This window comes from Trifolium pratense, linkage group LG2 (genome assembly GCF_020283565.1).
Source record: "Trifolium pratense cultivar HEN17-A07 linkage group LG2, ARS_RC_1.1, whole genome shotgun sequence".
Taxonomy (NCBI): Eukaryota; Viridiplantae; Streptophyta; class Magnoliopsida; order Fabales; family Fabaceae; genus Trifolium; species Trifolium pratense.
Window position 1 is genome coordinate 45,428,893 of NC_060060.1, and position 26,479 is coordinate 45,455,371.

Consider the following 26,479-nt stretch of genomic DNA (forward strand, 5'->3'; position numbering starts at 1 on the left):
AAATACGAAAATACCCATTTTATTTTCGAATATAAAAATATTATCGTCCTATATCTTTCCGGTACAGGTTTGTCCTGCCCTGTATTATCTTGTTCTGTACTGTTCTGTCCAGTTCTTGCTGTTTTACGAATCAAACGCACCCTTAATGTCTCACTTTTACATTTATATTCTCAAAACTATATAATAACAAAGGAAATGAAAAGAATTGAAACGGAGAAGATACTAACCAGGATAAAACTACAACATAAAAGGTAAAAATAAAGGTAACTTGGTTTTTTTTGACAAAAAATAAAAGGTAACTTATGCATTGAAAATATAATATTTCATTTTCAATTAAATTTAACAAGTCTCTAAACAGTGTGTACTCCATTCCAATTGAAAATGAAACCCTAAATTGAAGCTTCGTTTGTTCCTCTCCATCATCGCTCAAATGTCATTCTTAAGGTTCACCTTTCGATCTTCTTCTTCTTCTTCGTCTCCCATTTCTTACTTAAGGCGATTTTACTCTCACTCTCCATTTCATGTTAATAACAATGTTGATAATGCTGTTTCTTCATTCCATAGCATGCTTCGTATGAATCCAACCCCATCCATCGTACAATTTAACAAGATTTTAACTTATCTTGTTAAGACGAAACATTACCCCACTGCTATTTCCCTTTCTAACCAATTACAATTCAATGGAATTATGCCTAATGTTGTTACTTTCAATATATTGATCAATTGTTACTGCCACCTTCGTCAAATGTCTTTTGCCTTTTCTATATTAGCTAAGATTCTCAAGTTGGGTTATCAGCCCAATGTCATAACCTTAAATACTCTTATCAAAGGTCTGTGTTTCAACGATAAGGTGAAAGAAGCTCTGCATTTTCACGACCATGTGCTTGCACATGGATTTCACCTCGATCAAGTTAGCTACGGGACCTTGATCAATGGACTCTGTAAAATTGGGGAAACAAGAGCCGCCTTGCAAGTTCTAAGACAAATTGAAGGGAAATTGGTCAAGCCTAATGTGGTAATATACACCACAATTATTGACAGCCTGTGTAAAGATAAGCTTATAAGAGATGCTTACGATTTATATTCTGAAATGATTGCAAAGAATATTTCTCCTAATGTTTTCACTTACACTTCTCTAATATATGGATTTTGCATTGTTGGTCAATTGAAAGAAGCATTTGGACTTTTAAATGAAATGTTTGTATTCAGAAAACTCAATGGAGATGTTTATATCTTTAATATATTGCTCGATGCTTTATGCAAGGAAGGAAATGTCAAAGAAGCTAAAAATGTGTTAGCTGTTATGGTGAAACAAGGTATCAAACCAGATGTTGTTACTTATACTTCATTACTAGATGGGTATTGCCTAATCAATGAAGTGAATAAGGCCAAAGTTATATTCAACAGTATGGCCCAAAGAGGAGTGATGCCCGATGTTAATGGCTATAATGTCGTGATTAATGGGCTGTGTAAAATTAAAATGATGGATGAAGCCATGAATCTCTTCAAAGAAATGCAAAACAAGAAGATTATTCCTGATACAGTAACTTACAGTTCTCTTATTGATGGTTTGTGCAAATCAGGGAGAATCTCTCATGCTTGGGAGCTTCTTGTTGAGATGCAAGATAGGGGTCAACCTGCCAATGTAATCACTTACAATTCTTTATTACATGCTTTATGTAAAAACCATCATGTTGATAAGGCAATTGCATTGGTCAAGAAAATTAAAGACAAAGGCATTCAACCAGATATGCACACATACAATATACTCATGAATGGACTTTGCAAGGAAGGGAGATTTCTGGACGCACAAGTGATTTTTCATGATCTTTTGATTAAAGGCTATAATGTAACAGTCTGGACATATAATATTATGATCAATGGTCTTTGTAAAGAGGGTTTGTTTGATGATGCTGAGTCCCTACTGTTAAAAATGGAAGACAATGGCTGTGTTCCTAATGCTATAACTTATGAAATAATTATCTGTGTTCTCTTTGAAAATGATGAGAATGATAAGGCCTTGAAACTTTTACATGAAATGATTGCCAGTGGTCTAATGTAAGAGGAGAACCAGTTTGAGTAAAAGTTTCAATTGGTTCTAATGCAGGAATGGATATACACGAGCTCAGTATTTTGAGGATATGATACTTCTCAGTCCTCACTCAGCTTAAGGATTCTTGGTTAGCATCAGCCAAGTCTTTTTTTAATCAACTTGTTGTTTTTCCTGTTCTACTATTGTTTCAATTAGTCCAATTTCCGTTGTAAATTTATACTTGTTGAACATCTGCTGTTCTTTCAATTTTCCCCGTATTTTGCTTGTTTATTCTTCATTGAAACGACCAAGCTGTGCAAATCATATTTCATCGTCTCCCAGTCAAATGTACTAGTTATCTCACGAGTCATCAATGCTAAACATGTAAGTACTTGCTTTCATATATTGATTTGACACTTTATGTATTTGTATCTTTCTCTTTTGGATGAGCTCTTCCTTTTCTTTTACGTTTTGGGGGATTTATATCATTACTTTTTTGCCACTTCAGAACATAAATAATAATTTTGGAAGCTTCGGGGTATAAAAAGAATAAACACTAGGTTAACCTTTCGGCTAGCTTTACCTCTTTCAACTATTTAATGTATGTAAAATATGTTTTACAATTATTTCAATGTAACACATTGGATTCTATTGTGTTGCATTCTGTCGTGTTCACATGATTGTTGATGTTTCTACAGCTGCACGGATTATTTCTCGTGAATTCTGTTATATTCAGTAACTAATTGTTTTTCAATTACATTAGTTGCTAGTTACTTTAGTGATGTAACTAATAACACAACACTAGTTCTCTGTATCTAAACCTCAGAACATTAAATTTATAAATTGCAATTCAAATTATACTTGCTTCTCTCATTTCTATCTACTCAATTAATTTGGCCATCTCCTTACCGCCACACTCTGAACCATCACCTTCTGGTGGACATCAGTACTTAATCCACCAGCATGATCCTAATGCTGGCTGTGTAGTTAGACCCGCTTCTTCTCTTAGACGGAAACACATAAGCCGGGTGGCAAATACGGTTGGCATGATGATATGTTGATTGGTGCACATTTGTCTTTTAATAGACTTGGTGTATGTTCGAAATCACAACAGGAGACTTACGACCGCATGACAATTATGTAATTAATATGATTTATTTATTTTGTTGGTATTTATATTTACAAAAGAAAAGGTGGACTACTCGATGGCCTCACTATAACTTTGATATTAATCACAATACATGTGTTGCTGTTATGATCATTTCGATATTATAATGACATTAATGGTTGATTCTTTTTGGCACAGTAATCCTTTATCTTTGCAATGTACTGTCAACCAGTTTCATGGTTGTTATCAGAATGTATCCAACTCGAGTATCATAAGCAGTGGTGGTGAAGTTAAAGCGTGTTGGTCTGTTGTTAAGCTTCAGAGGTATCGGTGTGAGTAGGTAGTTTTCTCGTCATAGTGGCAGACTATCTATGCAGGAAAAACGAGATTACAAAGGTGTTTTCTCATAGAGGAAAGTTTTGAGTGTTGGTGCTGAATTTCATCGAGTGGCAGTAGCAGCAAGGGTAGAGGCTTTTCGAAGGCAAGATGTGAAGGTATTGTGGGAGACAACTTGGATAGTGGGTTTTGAAACTTAGTAATTCCACAAGTGTTGGTACATTGATAGATTGGTTGATGAATTTTTAGTTTTGGATTTTGCAAGAGTGCATTTGGCTCCAGTTATGCTGAGATAGATTGTTCTCTGTATTGCATTTGTATTACATCGATGTCATTTAAGATTTACAGTCTTGTCGTTATATTATAGTTAGGATTTAATGGATGTGTGTTGACAGTGTAATGTGTAAAGATTTTTCACACTCTTAATCTAAGCTCGTTACTTTTCTTTATAAACCTTTATAGGTAGGAAAGGTTTTGGAAAGCATTGTGTCTGAAATGTATTAGTTAGTTGAGTTTGCATAGGGTAGATGTACCTTGAAATTAAAATGGTAAGAGTGGGAGCTGGCAAATTCAGTTGAGAGAATTGAGTTCAACATTGTGTCTGTTCTAAGGCGTGTCGCTTAGAAATTGGGTCAAAGACTATATAAAAAAGTTGAAAATAGAAATGAATTTCATTTAAGAGTCTTCACAATGTGTCAGTTAGAAGAGGAGGATACTACTAATTTGTTCATTGAATGTCAGTTAGAATTCTCATCAGTTTTGCATAATTTTTTCTTGTATGTTTTTTTGGACTGCCTTGCTGCAAAGCAGAAAGTAGGTACGAGTTTGACAGGTTTTGGTAATATGAAGAGTCTGGCTGTCTAGAAATTAGATGCAATTTGTAGAGAAAAAAAATAATATTAAACTTGCATCCAAATTGGAAACGGCATGGATACGGGCTATCAATCTAATATGAGTTTTGAATGGGGTTTGTCATGTTCCCTCTCACCCTGCAGGGTTCTTGGGATATCAATCTAATTATAGGTCAATTATGATAATTAACAGAGGTGATGATAACTTCTGACAGATGGACCAGCTTGTTTTCAAAGGACATATGGAAGGAGAATATAAGCTAGCATGATTTGATGTTACTACTTATGGTTGTTGGTTGTGCTATAGATTGTTTATGCCTTGCCTTTCTTGTCGTATTTGTGATCTTTGGCTGGTGTTTGTCATCCATGATACAGTTCAAGAAACATTGGTATGTGATACGTTGTCCTGTGTTAGACTTGTATAGATTGGTGTTGTTGAGTTTGGTACAAGTTTTTGTGTCACTGTCATGGGTCTGTTACAATTTCTTATTTTTGTGTTATATTGAATCTGGTATAGGGTGCATGACTCATTGTACTAGCTTAATATTTTTTTATAGGAATTTTATCAACCTTCTCACAATTTAATAGAGGAATTTTATCCGTAGAGAAGATTTCTTAACTGTATTTCACAAACTGTAAGGCTTCAATTGATATTAGTAAGAAAGAAATTGCTCTGCAGCTTTGGCCAGCAAATTTTTGGATCTGTTTGAATTTACGAATTTGACTTAACTATGAAAAAATTGAATGTATTATTGAAATGTCAAGTATCAAAGTGTCTTCACAAGTATCATTCTTTTATACCTTTGTTCAAATCATTTGAAAGTTTGTTCCTGAATGTTTCAGATTCTGAAATTCAGGATTTAGTACCTACCTAAGGGGGAACCTTATTTTTTGGTTCAAGCAGTATCACTAACTTTGACCATTATGTATTTAGCAGAAATGACAGAGCTTGGATTACTTAAAAATAGAATCTTGGCCACCGTTTGTGCAAAGAAAAAAAGTTACATTACATTATAAATCACTTAGATTTGATTCACTAGTGAGGGCTTTAAGTACAATGCATGAGGTACTAAATTCGATGTCATTGGCTACTGTGAAAAAAAAATGGTTACATTATGTTATAGTTTTTAGGGTTAAATAAGTTTTTGTTCCCTATAAATATCTCGAATTTTGTTTTTAGTCCCTATAAAAAATTTCAGCAACTCTTGGTTCTTCAAATATTTTCTATCACAACTTTTGGTTCATACTTTTAATTAAACTTTTGTGTACTTTCACATTTTTCAATGGTTTTATGTATTCATGTTTATAATATTATAAGAACTCCTCCCACAAAAATTTAGAATTTTTTAACGTATGATGAATTATTTATGAATTTTTATGCGAAAAAAACTAAAAAATAATATTTAATTCCTCCCTTGTTAAGAAAATTTAAACTTTTGCATGAGAGATTCATATAATTTATTAAACACGACCGTAGAAAAAAGAATTAAATTAAGTGATATAAATGAGTTGACCGAAAAACATGGACCAAAAATAATGATAGAAAATATTTGAGTGACAAAGTGTTTTTGACCAACCCACAAGAAGGGCGATAACCTCTTAGATCGGCGGATGTTATGGTGTATGGGTGGGTAGGCAGAAAGTATGCATCGGTGGATTTGACTGGAGTTTCTCCACTTGTTGGATTAAGAGCTGAGACTTTTACTGTGGGACAGACACCCCTCAAAGTTGCTTAATGTAAAGTGACCAAACATGAGAAAATATGTTCTGACAATGAATATGCTTTTATACCACTTTTGGCTTCCTCTCACCAGAGGTTGTGAGTCTTCTGGAAGAGTTCAAAATGTTATGAATAACAATGTTGTGTCCCCTAGAGCTATGAATGTTGTTTTTAAGAAAATTGGTTTTGTCATTAAAAAAATGTTAGCGACATAGCTTGTTGCCCGTATGTAATTACCCAATATTTATTTATTCAACTTTAATTATATGGATCGAAAACAAAATTTAGGATATTTATATGGATGTTTAACCCTAGTTTTTACAAACAAAACTCAAATGAAAATAAATGTAAAGGGTAAAATGTGTGTTTTGGTCCTTGTAATGTTAATGAATTTGGGTATTAGTCCCTAAACAAATTTCTTTCAATTTGCCCATGTAATTTCAAATTATTTTCGTTTTAGTCATTAATGTGGCTATGTCACACAAAAACGTTGACATAGTCATAATCTTGTTTCACACATATTAAGAAATTTGTTATAGATAAGGGGCGGGTTCGTCACTTAGTTTGGTTGACAACCACTTGAAATATATGAAAATACATGAATAATACTATCTTCAAAGGAGCCATCCCAGACGCGTCGTCTCTATTAGAGGATATTAAGCTTTTTTCATGGCTATGGTTTTCTTGTCATTATGGCCGTAATGCTTGTATTTCATTTCCTAGTTGGTGTTTAGACCCGGTGTCTTGTATTCAAAGTTCTTGACTTTTTGATGTCAATTGTAAGGGTTTGAGTACCCCTTGTACTCCCTTATAATAATACTCTTTGTTTATAAAAAAATTGTTATTTTTACTAAAGTATCCCTTATAATACATTAAATTTGCATCGAGACTTATAGTAATGTCAAAAAGTGGAACAACTAATTAGGGGTACTTTTGGAATGATAGCATTTAGTAAACTTACTTTTGGTAACTTTTGCTTATATTTGAGGCCAAACTAATTTGTTGACTTTTGCTTATAAATAAAATCGGAGACGGTATATCCAAAATAATTACACATGAATGAAAGGTAGGCGGACAACAAGCTGCGCCCCACTAAACTTTTTTACCTTGCCACCACTACCATTTGAAAACTCATCTCACCTTCTTCAAATAGGGATGGCAACAGGTAGGGTCGGGTGCGAGTTTTACCCTTCCCAAACCCGCTCCCAAAACCATCACTCGAACTCAAAGGCTGTTCGGGTGACAAAACAAAACTCACACCCACACCCACACCTGTTGGGTTCAGATTTTTCTACCAAATCCGAACCCGCAACAAGAACATGCAAAATTAATTACTTGCCCGATCCCGACTCGAACTCGGCCCAAATTCATTGACCTTTTCCCTTTTCATGACAAGATTCCAACATTCAAATATTTTTTTCAACAAAAAACTATAAAATTGTAAATAAAATGTTGTACAACAAATTGAAGCTATGTACTAGAAAATTTATAAAAGTTACAAATTTTATATAAAACATAGAATATTTATACACTTATATATACATAGGGATAATAAGTAATTTAACATCTAACCAGGTGTGATTACGAGTTTCGGGTGCAGGTTTAAATAATCTCAAACCCGAACTTATAGTATGTGGTCCAAATTTAAATGCACATACTGGACACGGGAGAGGATCTGCTCCCTGATATGAGTAATGATAGCCTTGCACTAATAAGAGATTATCGTCGTAATAAAAAATATCGATTCATAGGGACTAATGAGAAACAAAGTAAAATTTTATGGAACAAGAGATAAGATTAGGGCCAAGCATTGGACAAATTTGATTGGGTTTTGGGTCAAAAATTGCTAAACCCTTCTTTTTTACTATACAAAAATTGCTAAACCCTTAAAAACTGCATCATCTGATTCATCTTGATTTGGACCCAATCCAACCGTCTACATCTCTAGTTTGTTTGGGTGTCGGGTCATACGGGTGACCGATAGAGCAAATCAGTTTTAACGAGTTAAATTAAAACTTTGGTACTACATTTAAAATTTCATTGATCAATAAAATTTCATTTTTCAAATAATTTAACACCTAGACAAGACAAAGATAGAAAAACTAGATAAACAAGGTGCAATTAGGGGTAGAGCTGTCAAAAATGGCTCGGACTGATGGGCCTGCCGATTAGCCCACGGGCTTGGACGGATCAGACCTAAAAAAACCTAGCCCAATTGAAACCGGGCCTTTTTGGCCCATGCCCATGTAGCCCAAATGAAAATTGGGCTGGGCCGGGCTAGCCCAGTGGGCTTCGGGACGACACGTTAACAAAAAATTTATGTCATTTTTGTAAAAATAATATCGATTAAAACATAAAAAATTATCATCTAATTGAAAATTTATTATGAAAAATATAGTTAAATGTGTAAACATAATAAAAAGGATCATATTTACCTAAAACTCTTTAGAAAACTTAGTTTATAATTTATTAATTTGATTTTATTTCTTTTATAAGAATCAAACTTGAGTTTAATTGATATTTAGTGCTGATGTAAAAATTATTTACATTTGCATAAAATTATATTTCAATAAAATTGATAATTATGAGGAACTAATACATCAAAATCATGTAAAAAAAGATCGAATAAATGAGAAAAAATAAAATAAAATGGGTCGGGCCAGACCCATTAGCCCACGTGGCCCACACAGGCTGGCCAGACTCATAAATGTGTAGCACAATAATATCCGGGCCGAGCCAGGCTAGCCCATATTGTCTGGCCCACTGGTCGGGGCAGCCTATTTGACAGCTCTAATTAGGGGTGACAATTTTTTTAAATACTTTTTTTTTTTATAATTTAAATACTAAATATTAAAAATTGTTAATTTTTTCAGATTAAAATTAAAATTTCAAAATAGGGAAATTGAACCCTAATTTTCATTTAACCCCAAATTTCTATTTCTATTTCTATTCATTCATTCTCTTTATTCATAGCATTCTCTTCCGCCAACTATTCCCTAAGAATCGCGTTCTCAATAATTTGGCTTAAAAGGTTAGTTTCCATTTATACTGAAGTTTGCATTGCAGATCATGTTTCTTTGTGTTGTTAAATTGGAAAATGCATTCATTCATGGTTTTGTTTCTTAGCTCAAATTGTTCTTGGTTTTTGTTGTTTGAAGGGTTTTGTATTGCGGTGTTGCGAATCTCTCTCTAACACATAAGATCATCAACAATGTCGTTCTCACTCTCAAGGTTAGCTTTACTTCGTTCTAATAATAATATCACAACTTCCACTTTCCTTCATTCCTTCTCATCTAAATCTCGATTCACTCACAATGATATTGATAATGATGTTGATAATGCTGTTTCTTCATTCCATAGCATGCTTCGTATGAATCCAACCCCATCCATTGTTGAATTTTGCAAGATTTTAACTTCCCTTGTTAAGATGAAACATTATCCCACTGCTATTTCCCTTTCTAACCAATTACAATTCAATGGAATTATGCCTGATATTGTTACTTTCAGTATATTGATCAATTGTTACTGCCACGTCGGTCATATGACTTTTGCCTTTTCTCTATTGGCTAAGATTCTCAAGTTGGGTTATCAGCCCAATGTCATAACTTTAACGACTCTTATCAAAGGTTTGTGTTTTAACGGTAAGGTGAAGGAAGCACTGCATTTTCACGACCATGTGGTTGCACATGGATTTCACCTCAACCAAGTTTGCTACGGGACCTTGATCAATGGACTGTGTAAAAATGGAGAAACAAGGGCTGCCTTGCAAGTTCTAAGACGAATCGAAGGGAAATTGGTCAAGCCTGATGCAGTAATGTACAACACAATTATTGATAGTTTGTGTAAAGATAAGCTTTTAATAGATGCTAAGGATTTATATTCTGAAATGATTGTAAAGGGCATTTCTCCTGATGTTATTACTTACACTTCTCTGATATATGGATTTTGCATAGTTGGTCAATTAAAAGAAGCAATTGGACTTTTAAATGAAATGTTTGTATTCAGAAAACTCAATGGAGATGTTTATATCTTTAATATATTGCTCGATGCTTTATGCAAGGAAGGAAATGTCAAAGAAGCTAAAAATGTGTTAGCTGTTATGGTGAAACAAGGTATCAAACCAGATGTTGTTACTTATACTTCATTACTAGATGGGTATTGCCTAGTTAATGAAGTCAACAAGGCCAAAGTTATATTCAACACTATGGTTCAAAGAGGAGTGATTCCTAATGTTCGTTGCTATAATGTCATGATTAATGGGTTGTGTAAGATTAAAATGATGGATGAAGCCATGAACCTCTTAAAAGAAATGCAAAACAAGAAGCTTATTCCTGATGCAGTAACCTACAATTCTCTTATTGATGGTTTGTGCAAATCAGGGAGAATCTCTCATGCTTGGGAGCTTCTTGATGAGATGCAAGATAGGGGTCAACCTGCCAATGTGATCACTTACAGTTCTTTATTACATGCTTTATGTAAAAACCATTATGTTGATAAGGCAATTGCATTGGTCAAGAAAATTAAAGACAAAGGCATTCAACCAGATATGCACACATACAATATACTCATGGATGGACTTTGCAAGGAAGGGAGATTTCTGGACGCACAAGTGATTTTTCATGATCTTTTGATTAAAGGCTATAATGTAACAGTCTGGACATATAATATTATGATCAATGGTCTTTGTAAAGAGGGTTTGTTTGATGATGCTGAGTCCCTACTGTTAAAAATGGAAGACAATGGCTGTGTTCCTAATGCTATAACTTATGAAATAATTATCCGTGCTCTCTTTGAAAATGATGAGAATGATAAGGCCTTGAAACTTTTACATGAAATGATTGCCAGTGGTCGTCTAATGTAAGAGGAGAACCAGTTTGAGTAAAAGTTTCAATTGGTTCTAATGCAGGAATGGATATACACGAGCTCAGTATTTTGAGGATATGATACTTCTCAGTCCTCACTCAGCTTAAGGATTCTTGGTTAGCATCAGCCAAGTCTTTTTTTAATCAACTTGTTTTTCCTGTTCTACTATTGTTTCAATTAGTCCAATTTCCGTTGTAAATTTATACTTGTTGAACATCTGCTGTTCTTTCAATTTTCCCCATATTTTGCTTGTTTATTCTTCATTGAAACGACCAAGCTGTGCAAATCATATTCCATCGTCTCCCAGTCAAATGTACTAGTTATCTCACGAGCCATCAATGCTAAACATGTAAGTACTTGCTTTCATGTAAGTACTTGTTAACATGTGGGCACAAGTTAGCATTTATAAATTGTAGAAAAATAGAAAATATAAGGGTCATGTTAACTTGTGCCCTAAGGGGAATGATTTGTTAGTGATTAGTTTTTACAATTGTAGAAACATTTATGCACACCCCTAGTTGCCATCATAAGATTGAATTTGGCTGATTGGTAAAGCAGCGCATTTGGTGATTATAGTGTCCCGAGTTCGATTATTCGGCTTAACTACACATTTGGTCCTTTTTTAGATTTCAATTTGGTCTCTTACGTTTAAAAAGTATCAATTTGGTTCCTTACGTTTATTTTAAGTTTCAAGTTAGTCCTTTCCGTCAATTTTGTCACACGTGCCAGTCAATTTGCATATGTGGAGTGACACGTGGCACTTGGACACACTGACGCGTATACTGTTCAAACGGTGTTAGTGGCAAAACTAACGGAAATGACTAACTTGAAACCTAAAATAAACGTAAGGGACAAAATTGATACTTTTTAAACGTAAGAGACCAAATTAAAACCTAAAATAAACGTAAGGGACCAAAATGTGTAGTTAAGCCTATAAATTTTCAACATATGTAATATTAGAGAAATCAAATTGTGGGATTCATAGTGATGTTATAATAAGTACAAAAGTTTCAATTGGTTCTAATGCAGGAATGGATATACACGAGCTCAGTATTTTGAGGATATGATACTTCTCAGTCCTCACTCAGCTTAAGGATTCAAATTGTAGCATCAGCCAAGTCTTTTTTTAATCAACTTGTTGTTTTTCCTGTTCTACTATTGTTTCAATTAGTCCAATTTCCGTTGTAAATTTATGCTTGTTGAACATCTGCTGTTCTTTCAATTTTCCCCATATTTTGCTTGTTTATTCTTCATTGAAACGACCAAGCTGTGCAAATCATATTCCATCGTCTCCCAGTCAAATGTACTAGTTATCTCACGAGTCATCAATGCTAAACATGTAAGTACTTGCTTTCATATATTGATTTGACACTTTATGTATTTGTATCTTTCTCTTTTGGATGAGCTCTTCCTTTTCTTTTACGTTTTGGGGGATTTATATCATTACTTTTTTGCCACTTCAGAACATAAATAATAATTTTGGAAGCTTCGGGGTATAAAAAGAATAAACACTAGGTTAACCTTTCGGCTAGCTTTACCTCTTTCAACTATTTAATGTATGTAAAATATGTTTTACAATTATTTCAATGTAACACATTGGATTCTATTGTGTTGCATTCTGTCGTGTTCACATGATTGTTGATGTTTCTACAGCTGCACGGATTATTTCTCGTGAATTCTGTTATATTCAGTAACTAATTGTTTTTCAATTACATTAGTTGCTAGTTACTTTAGTGATGTAACTAATAACACAACACTAGTTCTCTGTATCTAAACCTCAGAACATTAAATTTATAAATTGCAATTCAAATTATACTTGCTTCTCTCATTTCTATCTACTCAATTAATTTGGCCATCTCCTTACCGCCACACTCTGAACCATCACCTTCTGGTGGACATCAGTACTTAATCCACCAGCATGATCCTAATGCTGGCTGTGTAGTTAGACCCGCTTCTTCTCTTAGACGGAAACACATAAGCCGGGTGGCAAATACGGTTGGCATGATGATATGTTGATTGGTGCACATTTGTCTTTTAATAGACTTGGTGTATGTTCGAAATCACAACAGGAGACTTACGACCGCATGACAATTATGTAATTAATATGATTTATTTATTTTGTTGGTAGTTATATCTACAAAAGAAAAGGTGGACTACTCGATGGCCTCACTATAACTTTGATATTAATCACAATACATGTGTTGCTGTTATGATCATTTCGATATTATAATGACATTAATGGTCGATTCTTTTTGGCACAGTAATCCTTTATCTTTGCAATGTACTGTCAACCAGTTTCATGGTTGTTATCAGAATGTATCCAACTCGAGTATCATAAGCAGTGGTGGTGAAGTTAAAGCGTGTTGGTCTGTTGTTAAGCTTCAGAGGTATCGGTGTGAGTAGGTAGTTTTCTCGTCATGGTGGCAGACTATCTATGCAGGAAAAACGAGATTACAAAGGTGTTTTCTCATAGAGGAAAGTTTTGAGTGTTGGTGCTGAATTTCATCGAGTGGCAGTAGCAGCAAGGGTTAGTAGAGGCTTTTCGAAGGCAAGATGTGAAGGTATTGTGGGAGACAACTTGGATAGTGTGTTTTGAAACTTAGTAATTCCACAAGTGTTGGTACATTGATAGATTGGTTGATGAATTTTTAGTTTTGGATTTTGCAAGAGTGCATTTGGCTCCAGCCTGTTATGCTGAGATAGATTGTTCTCTGTATTGCATTTGTATTACATCGATGTCATTTAAGATTTACAGTCTTGTCGTTATATTATAGTTAGGATTTAATGGATGTGTGTTGACAGTGTAATGTGTAAAGATTTTTCACACTCTTAATCTAAGCTCGTTACTTTTCTTTATAAACCTTTATAGGTAGGAAAGGTTTTGGAAAGCATTGTGTCTGAAATGTATTAGTTAGTTGAGTTTGCATAGGGTAGATGTACCTTGAAATTAAAAAGGTAAGAGTGGGAGCTGGCAAATTCAGTTGAGAGAATTGAGTTCAACATTGTGTCTGTTCTAAGGCGTGTCGCTTAGAAATTGGGTCAAAGACTATATAAAAAAGTTGAAAATAGAAATGAATTTCATTTAAGAGTCTTCACAATGTGTCAGTTAGAAGAGGAGGATACTACTAATTTGTTCATTGAATGTCAGTTAGAATTCTCATCAGTTTTGCATAATTTTTTCTTGTATGTTTTTTTGGACTGCCTTGCTGCAAAGCAGAAAGTAGGTACGAGTTTGACAGGTTTTGGTAATATGAACAGTCTGGCTGTCTAGAAATTAGATGCAATTTGTAGAGAAAAAAAATAATATTAAACTTGCATCCAAATTGGAAACGGCATGGATACGGGCTATCAATCTAATATGAGTTTTGAATGGGGTTTGTCATGTTCCCTCTCACCCTGCAGGGTTCTTGGGATATCAATCTAATTATAGGTCAATTATGATAATTAACAGAGGTGATGATAACTTCTGACAGATGGACCAGCTTGTTTTCAAAGGACATATGGAAGGAGAATATAAGCTAGCATGATTTGATGTTACTACTTATGGTTGTTGGTTGTGCTATAGTTTGTTTATGCCTTGTCTTTCTTGTCGTATTTGTGATCTTTGGCTGGTGTTTGTCATCCGTGATACAGTTCAAGAAACATTGGTATGTGATACGTTGTCCTGTGTTAGACTTGTATAGATTTGTGTTGTTGAGTTTGGTACAAGTTTTTGTGTCACTGTCATGGGTCTGTTACAATTTCTTATTTTTGTGCTATATTGAATCTGGTATAGGGTGCATGACTCATTGTACTAGCTTAATATTTTTTTATAGGAATTTTATCAACCTTCTCACAATTTAATAGAGGAATTTTATCCGTAGAGAAGATTTGGATCCAATCCAACCGTCTAAATCTCTAGTTTGTTTGGATGTCGGGTCATACGGGTGACCGATAGAGCAAATCAGTTTTAACGAGTTAAATTAAAACTTTGTTACTGCATTTAAAATTTCATTGATCAATAAATTTTCATTTTTCAAATAATTTAACACCTAGACAAGACAAAAATAGAAAAACTAGATAAAAAAGGTGCAATTAGGGGTAGAGCTGTCAAAAATGGGTCGGGCTGATGGGCCGACCGATTAGCCCACGGGCTTGGGCGGATCAGGCCTCAAAAAACCTAGCCCATTTGAAACCGCTCCTTTTTGGCCCATTCCCATGTAGCCCAATGGGCTTCGGGACGGCCCGTTAACAAAAAATTTATGTCATTTTTGTAAAAATAATATCAATTAAAACATAAAAAATTATCATCTAATTGAAAATTTATTATGAAAAATATAGTTAAATGTGTAAACATAATAAAAAGGATCATATTTACCTAAAACTCTTTAAAAAACTTAGTTTATAATTTATTAATTTGATTTTATTTCTTTTATAAGAATCAAACTTGAGTTTAATTGATATTTAATACTGATGTAAAAATTATTTACACTTGCATAAAATTATATTTCAATAAAATTGATAATTATGAGGAACTAATACATCAAAATCATGTAAAAAAATATCAAATAAATGAGAAAAAATAAAATAAAATGGGTCGGGCCAGACCCATTAGCCCACGTGGCCCACATGGGCTGGCCGGACTCATAAATGTGTAGCGCAATAATATCCGGATCGGGCCAGGCTAGCCCATATATTGTCTGGCCCACTGAGCCGGGGCAGCCTATTTGACAGCTCTAATTAGGGGTGACAATTTTTTTAAATACTTTTTTTTTTTATAATTTAAATACTAAATATTAAAAATTGTTAATTTTAAAATTTCAAAATAGGGAAATTGATCCCTAATTTTCATTTAACCCCAAATTTCAATTTCTATTTCTATTCATTCATTCTCTTTATTCATAGCATTCTCTTCCGCCAACTATTCCCTAAGAATCGCGTTCTCAATAATTTGGCTTAAAAGGTTAGTTTCCATTTATACTGAAGTTTGCATTGCAGATCATGTTTCTTTGTGTTGTTAAATTGGAAAATGCATTCATTCATGGTTTTGTTTCTTAGCTCAAATTGTTCTTGGTTTTTGTTGTTTGAAGGGTTTTGTATTGCGGTGTTGCGAATCTCTCTCTAACACATAAGATCATCAACAATGTCGTTCTCACTCTCACTCTCAAGGTTAGCTTTACTTCGTTCTAATAATAATATCACAACTTCCACTTTCCTTCATTCCTTCTCATCTAAATCTCGATTCACTCACAATGATATTGATAATGATGTTGATAATGCTGTTTCTTCATTCCATAGCATGCTTCGTATGAATCCAACCCCATCCATTGTACAATTTGCCAAGATTTTAACTTATCTTGTTAAGACAGACACCCATTTCTCAACTGTTATTTCACTTTCTCGCCAAATGGAATTCAATGGAATTAAGCCAACTATTGTTACTTTCAATATTTTGATCAATTCTTATTGTCACTTGCGTCAAATCAATTTTGCATTTTCTATATTTGCCAAGATTCTCAAGATCGGTTATCAGCCGAGTACCATAACCTTAAATACACTTGTTAAAGGTCTATGTCTTAGCGGTAAGATTAAGGAAGCTCTGCACTTTCATGACCATGTGATTGCGCTTGGATTTGAGTTGAATCAAGTTAGTTATAGAATATTGATCAATGGGTTATGTAAAACCGGAGAAACAAGAGCAGCCTTGCCGTTGTTGAGACGAATTGAAGGAAAATTGATCAAGATCGATGAGAAAATGTATAGCATAATAATAGATAGTTTGTGCAAAAATAAATTTGTAAAAGATGCCTATGCGTTATATTCTGAAATGATTGCAAAGAAAATTTCTCCCGATGTTGTCACTTTCAGTACCCTAATCTATGGATTTTGTGTTGTTGGTCAATTGAAAGAAGCATTTGGTTTGTTCCATGAAATGGTATTGAAAAACATCAACCCAAATGTTTATACTTTTAATATATTGGTTGATGCATTCTGCAAGGAAGGAAAGATGAAAGAAGCTATGAATTTGTTGGCTATGATGACAAAAGAAGGTATACAATTGAATGTTGTTAGTTATAATACTTTAATGGATGGGTATTGCTTACTTAATCAAGTGAACAAGGCCAAAGATATATTCTATTCTCTAGCTCAAAGGGGAGTGACTCCTGATGTTTGTTCCTATAATGTCATGATTAACGGGCTATGTAAAATTAAAAGGATGGATGAAGCCATAAATCTATTTCAAGAAATGCAAAACAAGAAGATTATTCCTGATAGAGTAACTTACAGTTCTCTTATTGATGGTTTGTGCAAATCAGGGAGAATCTCTCATGCTTGGGAGCTTCTTGAAGAGATGCACGATAGAGGTCAACCTGCCAATATAATCACTTACACTTCTTTATTGCACGCTTTATGTAAAAACCATCATGTTGACAAGGCAATTGCATTGGTCAAGAATATTAAAGACAAAGGCATTCAACCAGATATCCACACATACACTACACTTATCGATGGACTATGCAAAGCAGGAAGACTTAAGAATGCACAGCAGATTTTTCAAGATCTTTTGAATAAAGGCTACAATATAACAGTTTGGACATATAATACTATGATCAATGGTCTTTGTTTGGAGGGCTTATTTGATGAAGCTATGTTCTTGATGTCAAAAATGGAAGACAGTGGTTACAGTCCTAATGCTATAACTTACCAAATAATTATTTATGCTCTCTTTGAGAATGATGAGAATGATAAAGCAGAGAAACTTCTACGTGAAATGATTGCTAGAGGTTTATTGAAATAGAAACTAATGAGTTTTGCATATTTTATCTGTTATGGTAAGGATTTTTTTCATTCATTGGTCACTCTGAATATTTATTCTGTAGAAAGTAGTATTGTTTTTTTGAGTGTTGTGTATTTCTTATGGTAGATGTATATTAATTGGATGACAGCCAATAGTAAATGGTTTGTCTTTAGGTCCATTTAGTAAGAAGGATTTTAATTTAAAAGGTTTGTAAGGACTAATTTGACCGCAAGTGATAACTCACTTTTTTTGACGATTTTAGGCCTTTGATAGGATTGTTACCTATTAATATGGTGGTCAATCTTACTTTGCGTCATTAAAAGTAGATTATTAAGTCATTATTAAGTGATTGAGCTAAACACACCATGTGCTATATTTTGTGGATTTCACGTTATTTTGATGTGAGTTTAGCTTGGTGACATTTAGTGTCATGACAGTCCTGTGAGAGCCTAAATGCAAAGATTTTTGTGCCTTCATATGACGAGCAAAGTCAGGACACCCGAGTTCATACAATCGAGAAATACAGGCAGTCATGGTGCAATCAAAGCATGAGCTAGCCGAATTGATAAGATCAAATGGTGTCTGTTAATGACATGCCAGGCCGCGACACCCATGCGCTAACAGTGTACTATCATAGTACAAACAAAGGAATATGATTTATCCTTTGAGTTACTCTTGGAGGACAAGTAGGGTTAGCCCAAATCCAAAGAGCTGCTATATAAGAATTCATAAACTCTAAAGTTAAGTGGTTGGAAACCCTTAGAAGAAAGATTTGGTAGCCTCCATCTCCAACTTTTTAGTTTTGTCCCAAAACTTTGGTCCTTTTAAACAATTAATGATACTTTACCATATTTTTTTTTTGTTGACAAAGATACTTTACCATTTATATACCCTTACAAAAACTAAATCATTCATTAATGGACTTTCTTCTTAATAAAATAAGGGTAAACATGACTTAACTTATTAATCTTTATTATTTCTTAATCCGCGTTCAAAACTCTAAAATGACCAAAGTTTTGGGACAAAGAGTGTAATAACTCGTACATTAACTAAAACATATATGCCTTATGTCATAGATCAAGTATATCAATCTCTAAATTAAAATCAAAATATATATAATGCAAACATAAAAAAGTATAAATAAATAAAAAACAATACACTATTTAATATATACTCCCGTAATAGAAACTCAAAATAAATAGTAGCATATATAAAGACATATGCATAATAGTAGTATTACATTTTAAATATATAAGCAAACACACCAAATCATACTTTCATGATGATAGCAACATCTACCTGGACAAAAATTAAAATAAAGTATTTGTTAGATCAACCAATGTAAATTAGTATATCTACAAAACAAAAGATTTTATAGATATTCAAAGCATATGAATTAAACCTACTGCTGCAAATATGTTGAATGCAAGTAATTATGGGAGGAAACAAAAATAGTTAAAATGATGAACTATTACCTAATATCATGTGCAAGCACGTTAAAAAAGAACAAAATGAAAAAATAAGAAAGTTGAAGTGGTGAATGTGAATGGAAGATAAAAAAAAAGCATAGGTAAAGAAGAAAATCAATTCTTTCCAAATGACTCGGGTGGTGGAAAGAATTGAAAAAGAAACAAAGAAATAGAAAAATATTTATAATGTCCGCCGGAAAGATAGGTGCTTATATGAAATTAAATTTGTACAACTTTTCATCGCTTAAAAAAAAAACTTTTCATTGGAAACCATTAGATTTCTTGGTAATTAAATTGGGCATATGAAAATGATAATGGTGTATGAATAGATATGAAATGAAAAGACATATGAATGCTTGAGATTAAACGTGGTATATGACAAATCATTAGAAGTAATGTGACATGTGGCTAAATAAAAAAAAAATTACAATTGTTAATTTTTTTATTATTTATTTTTTAAAGAAAATGATTTAAAAGCATTGGTTAATACAATTAGGGTTAAGATTATTGGTATGAGAACTATTTAGGATTTATATATATATATCACTTGACTCATATTCGATATTTAGGATTTGTTATGCCCTGTATGATTTTTATCATATTCGATATTTGAGTATGAGTTAAGCTGGTTTATCTTTGCTCAAACAAGTTTCAAATTAATATAAATGTCAAATTCGATAATGTAGTAATTTTTTGGTAAGAGATAATGAAGACGTACTCCAATAAATTTCAAATTAATATATTTGCTCCTATTGTTTCAATTACCCGTGCGATGCACGGGTTTTATGCGTTGTTTTATACTATAACATAAAAAATTATTGCATGGGTTTTATGCGTTGTTTTATACTATAACATAAAAAAAATTATTTGTATAGGTAGTAAATCTAAAATTGAAAAATAAGTATTATCAAAATAATAGTAACAATATAGAAGTTATCTAAATGTGATATAGATATTAAATATGTGTTTATACATTTAAAAAAAATTATTTATACACTACATTTGAAGTCATCTTGGTATATTCTTCATTAACATTGGTTAGCAATATTTTAATTCATTCTTTAAAATATCTCTAGAAATACCAACATATAATTGATCATTGAAAAACAATTGATGTTGGAACATAAAAAGTTTTTTTTTATTATAAATTTCATTTGAGGATTCTGAGTTGGATAAACTACTTCATTATCAAATCGGTCATTTATATTTATTTGAAACATATTGAGGCAAAGATAAACCAACTTAACCGCGTACTCAAAATTGAATATGATAAAAATCATGAACAACATACAAACCATCAGTAAATTTTATTTTATCTATTTTTTTTTATTAACACTTCAAATTGATTTTTATTTGGATCAACCAAAAGATAATGTGACGATGAATTTGCGTACCAAAATCATCAGTAAATAGTCTTGACAATCGACCAACTAATTATATACACAAAGATTGAACAAAAGATTATTAGCAAAAGCATTACCTATTATGAACCAAAAATAGTAAAATACACAAAAGAATAAAATGAAGAAAAAAAAATTAAAATGAATAGTAACTCAAAAGAATAATAATAATAATAATAATAAATAATAATAATAATAATGATAACATTTAGTACCACACATTAAATGAATGTAAGTGGGTGATATGGCTAAATGAAAGGTTTTCATTGGTTTAAGTGGGTGATGTGGATTAGGATTTAGATAGTCAATTGGACAACTATCTAGGATTTATATATATATATATATATATATATATATATATATGACCCCTTAAAATTTTACCCCTTGAGTTTCTAGTTAATTACAAATATACCATTCTACATTACCCTTTCTTAGCTTTCATAAAATATTTGTCTGTCATTACTACCATTGATTTCTATTTTACTTACTCTTAAGCTTCAAATCTTAATTTAAAGTACTAAAACAATTATTAGGTACTAATTAGTTATTTTAATTTTTCTGGGATATTACAAAAAAGTTACAAAAATATGTTATTTTGCACATGTTTGTTTCTGTGCTGAACAAACTTATAAGGGTGTTTATTAACTGATCTAGTTTTTTTTTTTTGAACAAGTATTAACTGATCTAGTTGAGTTCAAGAGAAAGTAAGGCTTCATAATGGTCCATTAAAGACATATCCGTCAGTCGTTGGAAAAAGAAAAAAAAGTAAGGCTTCATAATGGTCCCTTAAAGAAAAAAAGTTTTGGATTGGTCCCTTAAAGACATATCCGTCAGTCGTTTTGGTCCCTTCCGTCCATTTTTTCCAAAGAAACGTTAACTATTAATAGATGAACCAATATACATTATGGTCTACCGTAGACCTCAATAAAATTTAAAATTTTAACCATTTGATTATTTTGTCAAAATCTTAACCATCGAATCATGTAAAGTATATGGTATCTAAGAGCCGGCCAACCACACCTAACTTTTTCTCCTTTTATTTTCATCTTCTTCCTTATTCTTCTTCATCACCATAGAAGAACTAGTGCCAAAAACCAATAACAAAAAGCAAACGTTTTTCACAATCACCAACCTGCATATTCACATGGTGAGCTTCATCTTCACCATCACCCCCTACTTTTGAATCTCTTCAAAATCTTCAATACCCAGAACTCAAAATCCCTCAATTCATCAACCCTTTTGATTTGATAATTTAGGGTGAATGAAACTTTGATTTTTAAAGCCAACAAAACCATGAAATTAAAAACCACAAACATCAAATCTGGATAAATCTAACATGCTTGGTGACTGAAGCTTTGATTTTTAAAACTATCAAAACCACGGAATTAAAAACCACAAAGATCACATCTGTATGAATCTAATTAATAAACTTGGTGGGAGTGGTTATGTTTTAGATCTAGAACTTGATTTCCTTTTTCCTTGAAGTGAAGAGAAAAAAAATGAATTTAAGATTTTTGCAATTTTGGATTAATTTTTTAGAAATTCTGGGTTTAAAGGATGAAGTTATGAAGAACATGATGAAGGAGTTATGAAGGAATGAGGAAGAAGATGAAGAAATAGAAATAAAAACTAGTTGGTGATGGTGCACTGTTAGTTCCGGTGGACATGCAAAATCTAATGGTTTCTTTCTTTTCAAAAAGATCTGATGGTTAAGATTAAAAAAATTATTGAGGTATATGGTGGACCACCTATAATGTTGGTCCACCTAATACATTTGGGGTTGATAAATTAACGGAAAGGACTAATTTGAAAAACAGTGACATCTTTAAGGGACCTAAGCGAAACTTTTATTCAATAAGGGACTAATGTGAAACCAAAAATTTCTTTAAGGGACCAAAATACTAATTAAGCCATATTAATATTAGGAATAAAGGTCTATCTTGCAGCTTTGGCTAGCTAGCTTTAGGACCTGATTATGCAGAAAATGGACCTAATGGCCAGAAGATACACTTGAAAGAAAGTGAACTAGAGGAATCTAATTGATCTAGAGGATTAGATGTTTTTTCGCCCGATCCCCTGCCTTTTTTTTTCTACCCCTAAATTTCTGTTTTTGTCCTTGGGGGTACTTCGGCTTGTACGAACCTAATTTTTTTGTCATGCTAAAAAATTTCGGTTAATAAAAACCGAAATTTTGTGTTCCAAATTTTGTGTTTCGTCTGCGTTCCAGATTTCCTGCATAAATTCAGCATCAGACCCTCAACTTCCACAATTTATTTGAAATACTAAACGATGTCCGATTTGAGTAAACATCCACTCGTTGGAAAGCATAGGGTGTCAAGATTACAAATATAATTTTTGTTTTGAGGGTTAACTATTCAATTGGTTCAGTTTAAGCAAATAATGGGTACTGGTACAGAAATAGGGCAGAAACTTTTCTCAAACTTGTAGATAGATTTTCTCATACTATACTTAATGAAATTTAACAATTCCGGTGTCAATCCTGTAGTAAATTTTGTCTTCTTTACACTAGATTAAAAATCATTAACATACGACTTATATTTAGAGAGATATGCTAAATTTACCACATATAGCTCTACACGAATTTTCACATAAATCTTTCTTCTTTTCTTAACACTGATGTTATTTCGGTTTATATAAACCGGAATTATTTTTCCATGTTTAAAAATTTCGGGTTGTAGAAACCGAAATAAGTTGGCCAAATTTTTTCAAAATACGAAGGGCAAAATAGAATTTTAGGGGGTATAAAAAAAACCCTGGGGTCGGGAGAGAAAACGTCATAGGATTATACATCGCCTAGACTAGAAAGAAAATGAACTTGAAAGGACCTTTATGCCACCTCTTCAGAATAGACTTACCTAACAGTACAACCAATAGAAAAAATAATGATCATTGCTTCAGCAGGCACCTCAAAATATAGAAATAACAATAAGATCATCTCATTATAGTCCAACACAAAACATAGAAGTTGGTTGCTATACCATTGTTGAAAAATAAACCAAATTGTGAAAGGAGACAAAATGCATGCTTCCTTTGGTTAAGGGAAAACAAAGCATAGCATTTAACATTCCTTCAAATATTTTGACATTTGATTATAATAATGTCATTTAGGTCTGCTAACTGCTAAGTATATTATTATTATACAGCTGTTTAATGTCTAAATTATTGAAGTATATATCTAACAAGGAGCATCTGTAACAGCCCGATAAAATCGTCAGCCCGATAAGATCGTAAGGTGGCAGTGTCAGGATCGTCTAAAAGAGGGGGCCGACTGGTACAACTTTAACATCAGCATAATAAAAAAATAGAATAATGCTCAAAACACACTTTTTAACACACACATTTAAATATACTCTTTTATTGGTTGAAATTCATAGGAGTCCCATATAAATTTTATGACCGTTATAAATTTTAACCGATTAAAAAAGATTATCTTGGAATGTTTAAAGAGTGTCAAACTTTCTGAAAATATAGAAAATAAGGAGAATGAATTCTCTCAATTACTCGAGAGAAATAGTAGCATCTTAGTCATCGATGTATGAGGAGAGACCGGAGAAAAAGAGGAAAAGGTGAATTAAACTGCACGTTGAGAAGCATTTCCGTTTGGGTCAGTTTAACCAGCTACTGCTGTCGAAGCCAGCCGTCACCTGACCACCGTCATCAGCTCCGACAACAGCTTCTACCTCGGCTCCGACCACCACAATCAAGTTCTCACCACTTTTACCTCCATGTATGTGCTGCAAATTAAAAGAAAACATTAGAATTCCATTGTACTTTGCGTTTTTGTTTTTCTGAAGGGTTTGCATTTTGTTGTTCCGAAACCCTAACAAGTAACAACATAATAATAGATCAACCAACCAACAATGTTGTCCATGTCGTTCTCACTCTCAAGGTTAGTTTTACTTCGTTCTCATGTCACAACTTCCACTTTCCTTCATTCTCGATTCATTCCATTCTCAGTATGAATCCAACCCCATCCATTGTACAATTTTGCAAGATTTTAACTTCCCTTGTTAAGATGAAACATTACCCCACTGCTATTTCACTTTCTAACCAATTACAATTCAATGGAATTATGCCTAATGTTGTTACTTTCAATATATTGATCAATTGTTACTGCCACGTCGGTCATATGACTTTTGCCTTTTCTATATTGGCTAAGATTCTCAAGTTGGGTTATCAGCCTGATGTCATAACCTTAAATACTCTTATCAAAGGTCTGTGTTTCAACGATAAGGTGAAAGAAGCTCTGCATTTTCACGACCATGTGCTTGCACATGGATTTCACCTCGATCAAGTTAGCTACGGGACCTTGATCAATGGACTCTGTAAAATTGGAGAAACAAGGGCTGCCTTGCAAGTTCTAAGACGAATCGAAGGGAAATTGGTCAAACCTGATGTGGTAATATACAGCACAATTATTGATAGTTTGTGTAAAGATAAGCTTTTAATAGATGCTAAGCATTTATATTCTGAAATGATTGTAAAGGGCATTTCTCCTGATGTTATTACTTACACTTCTCTGATATATGGATTTTGCATAGTTGGTCAATTAAAAGAAGCAATTGGACTTTTAAATGAAATGTTTGTATTCAGAAAACTCAATGGAGATGTTTATATCTTTAGTATATTGCTCGATGCTTTATGCAAGGAAGGAAATGTCAAAGAAGCTAAAAATGTGTTAGCTGTTATGGTGAAACAAGGTATCAAACCAAATGTTGTTACTTATACTTCATTTCTAGATGGGTATTGCCTAGTTAATGAAGTCAACAAGGCCAAAGTTATATTCAACACCATGGTTCAAAGAGGAGTGATTCCTAATGTTTGTTGCTATAATGTCATGATTAATGGGTTGTGTAAGATTAAAATGATGGATGAAGCCATGAACCTCTTAAAAGAAATGCAAAACAAGAAGCTTATTCCTGATGCAGTAACCTACAATTCTCTTATTGATGGTTTGTGCAAATCAGGGAGAATCTCTCATGCTTGGGAGCTTCTTGATGAGATGCAAGATAGGGGTCAACCTGCCAATGTAATCACTTACAATTCTTTATTACATGCTTTATGTAAAAACCATCATGTTGATAAGGCAATTGCATTGGTCAAGAAAATTAAAGACAAAGGCATTCAACCAGATATACACACATACAATATACTCATGGATGGACTTTGCAAACAAGGGAGATTTCTGGACGCACAAGTGATTTTTCATGATCTTTTGATTAAAGGCTACAATGTAAATGTTTGGACATATACTATTATGATCAATGGTCTTTGTTTAGAGGGCTTATTTGATGAAGCTATCGTCTTGATGTCAAAAATGGAAGACAATGGTTGTATTCCTAATGCTATAACTTATGAAACCATTATTTATGCTCTCTTTGAGAAGGATGAGAATGATAAAGCAGAGAAACTTCTATGTGAAATGATTGCTAGAGGTTTATTGTAAGAGAAATACTACTTAAGATGATTTCATTTTACTTATTATGTGTTTTTAGGTTCAGTTTGATGGTATAATGCTACAATTGGTTGATGTTTTTTATTCTTGACATAATTATATTTTTCTTTCCAATTGCAATGTATTTCCTGTTATTGTTTCGCACTTTGGAAGAGTTGGAAACATAAGAAAAATGTGTTTGCTTGATATGAGTTATCTACCTTTATAAATGAATTAATAAAGGAATGAGAATTATTTAGTGTAGTCATATTTTATTTGTTACTTTATATATGAATCATGAATCATGATCACGTGTTATGTTATAATTAACATTCTGAATGTTGTAACTGTTGAAATAATTTCTTGTGTTCTTAAAAAGAATTAGAATGATAGCTTTTGAAGCACCTCAGTTCCATATTATATTTCATTTATGTTGTTGAATTTGTATTACTAGTTCGTAAATTAAC

General features: G+C 32.9%; 4 protein-coding genes across 5 annotated transcripts; all 4 read left to right on the forward strand.

Annotated features, from left to right (window-relative positions):
• The first annotated feature begins 363 nt into the window (after positions 1-363).
• On the forward strand, positions 364-3,929 carry LOC123910988 (pentatricopeptide repeat-containing protein At1g12300, mitochondrial-like). Its single transcript, XM_045962288.1, has 2 exons — positions 364-2,416; positions 3,339-3,929. The coding sequence occupies exon 1, from the start codon at positions 431-433 to the stop codon at positions 2,060-2,062; it is 1,632 nt and encodes a 543-aa protein (XP_045818244.1). The 5' UTR covers positions 364-430; the 3' UTR covers positions 2,063-2,416; positions 3,339-3,929.
• Positions 3,930-8,965: 5,036 nt separating this feature from the next.
• Positions 8,966-13,770, forward strand: LOC123910987 (pentatricopeptide repeat-containing protein At1g12300, mitochondrial-like). 2 transcript variants are annotated; one of them, XM_045962287.1, is made up of 4 exons: positions 8,966-9,078; positions 9,206-11,259; positions 11,940-12,249; positions 13,172-13,770. In XM_045962287.1, exon 2 carries the CDS (start codon positions 9,259-9,261, stop codon positions 10,906-10,908), a length of 1,650 nt encoding a protein of 549 aa, XP_045818243.1. In that variant the 5' UTR covers positions 8,966-9,078; positions 9,206-9,258; the 3' UTR covers positions 10,909-11,259; positions 11,940-12,249; positions 13,172-13,770. The 2 variants fall into 2 exon arrangements, with proteins under 2 accessions (XP_045818243.1, XP_045818242.1); XM_045962286.1 differs by having other exon boundaries at positions 8,992-9,078; positions 9,206-11,026.
• A 1,995-nt stretch (positions 13,771-15,765) lies between these two features.
• LOC123910984 (putative pentatricopeptide repeat-containing protein At1g12700, mitochondrial) lies at positions 15,766-18,049 on the forward strand. Its single transcript, XM_045962283.1, has 2 exons — positions 15,766-15,852; positions 15,980-18,049. Exon 2 carries the CDS (start codon positions 16,033-16,035, stop codon positions 17,686-17,688), a length of 1,656 nt encoding a protein of 551 aa, XP_045818239.1. The 5' UTR covers positions 15,766-15,852; positions 15,980-16,032; the 3' UTR covers positions 17,689-18,049.
• A 6,408-nt stretch (positions 18,050-24,457) lies between these two features.
• LOC123910992 (pentatricopeptide repeat-containing protein At1g62670, mitochondrial-like) lies at positions 24,458-26,219 on the forward strand. Its single transcript, XM_045962294.1, has one exon. The coding sequence runs from the start codon at positions 24,537-24,539 to the stop codon at positions 26,022-26,024; it is 1,488 nt and encodes a 495-aa protein (XP_045818250.1). The 5' UTR covers positions 24,458-24,536; the 3' UTR covers positions 26,025-26,219.
• The last annotated feature ends 260 nt before the right edge of the window (positions 26,220-26,479 follow it).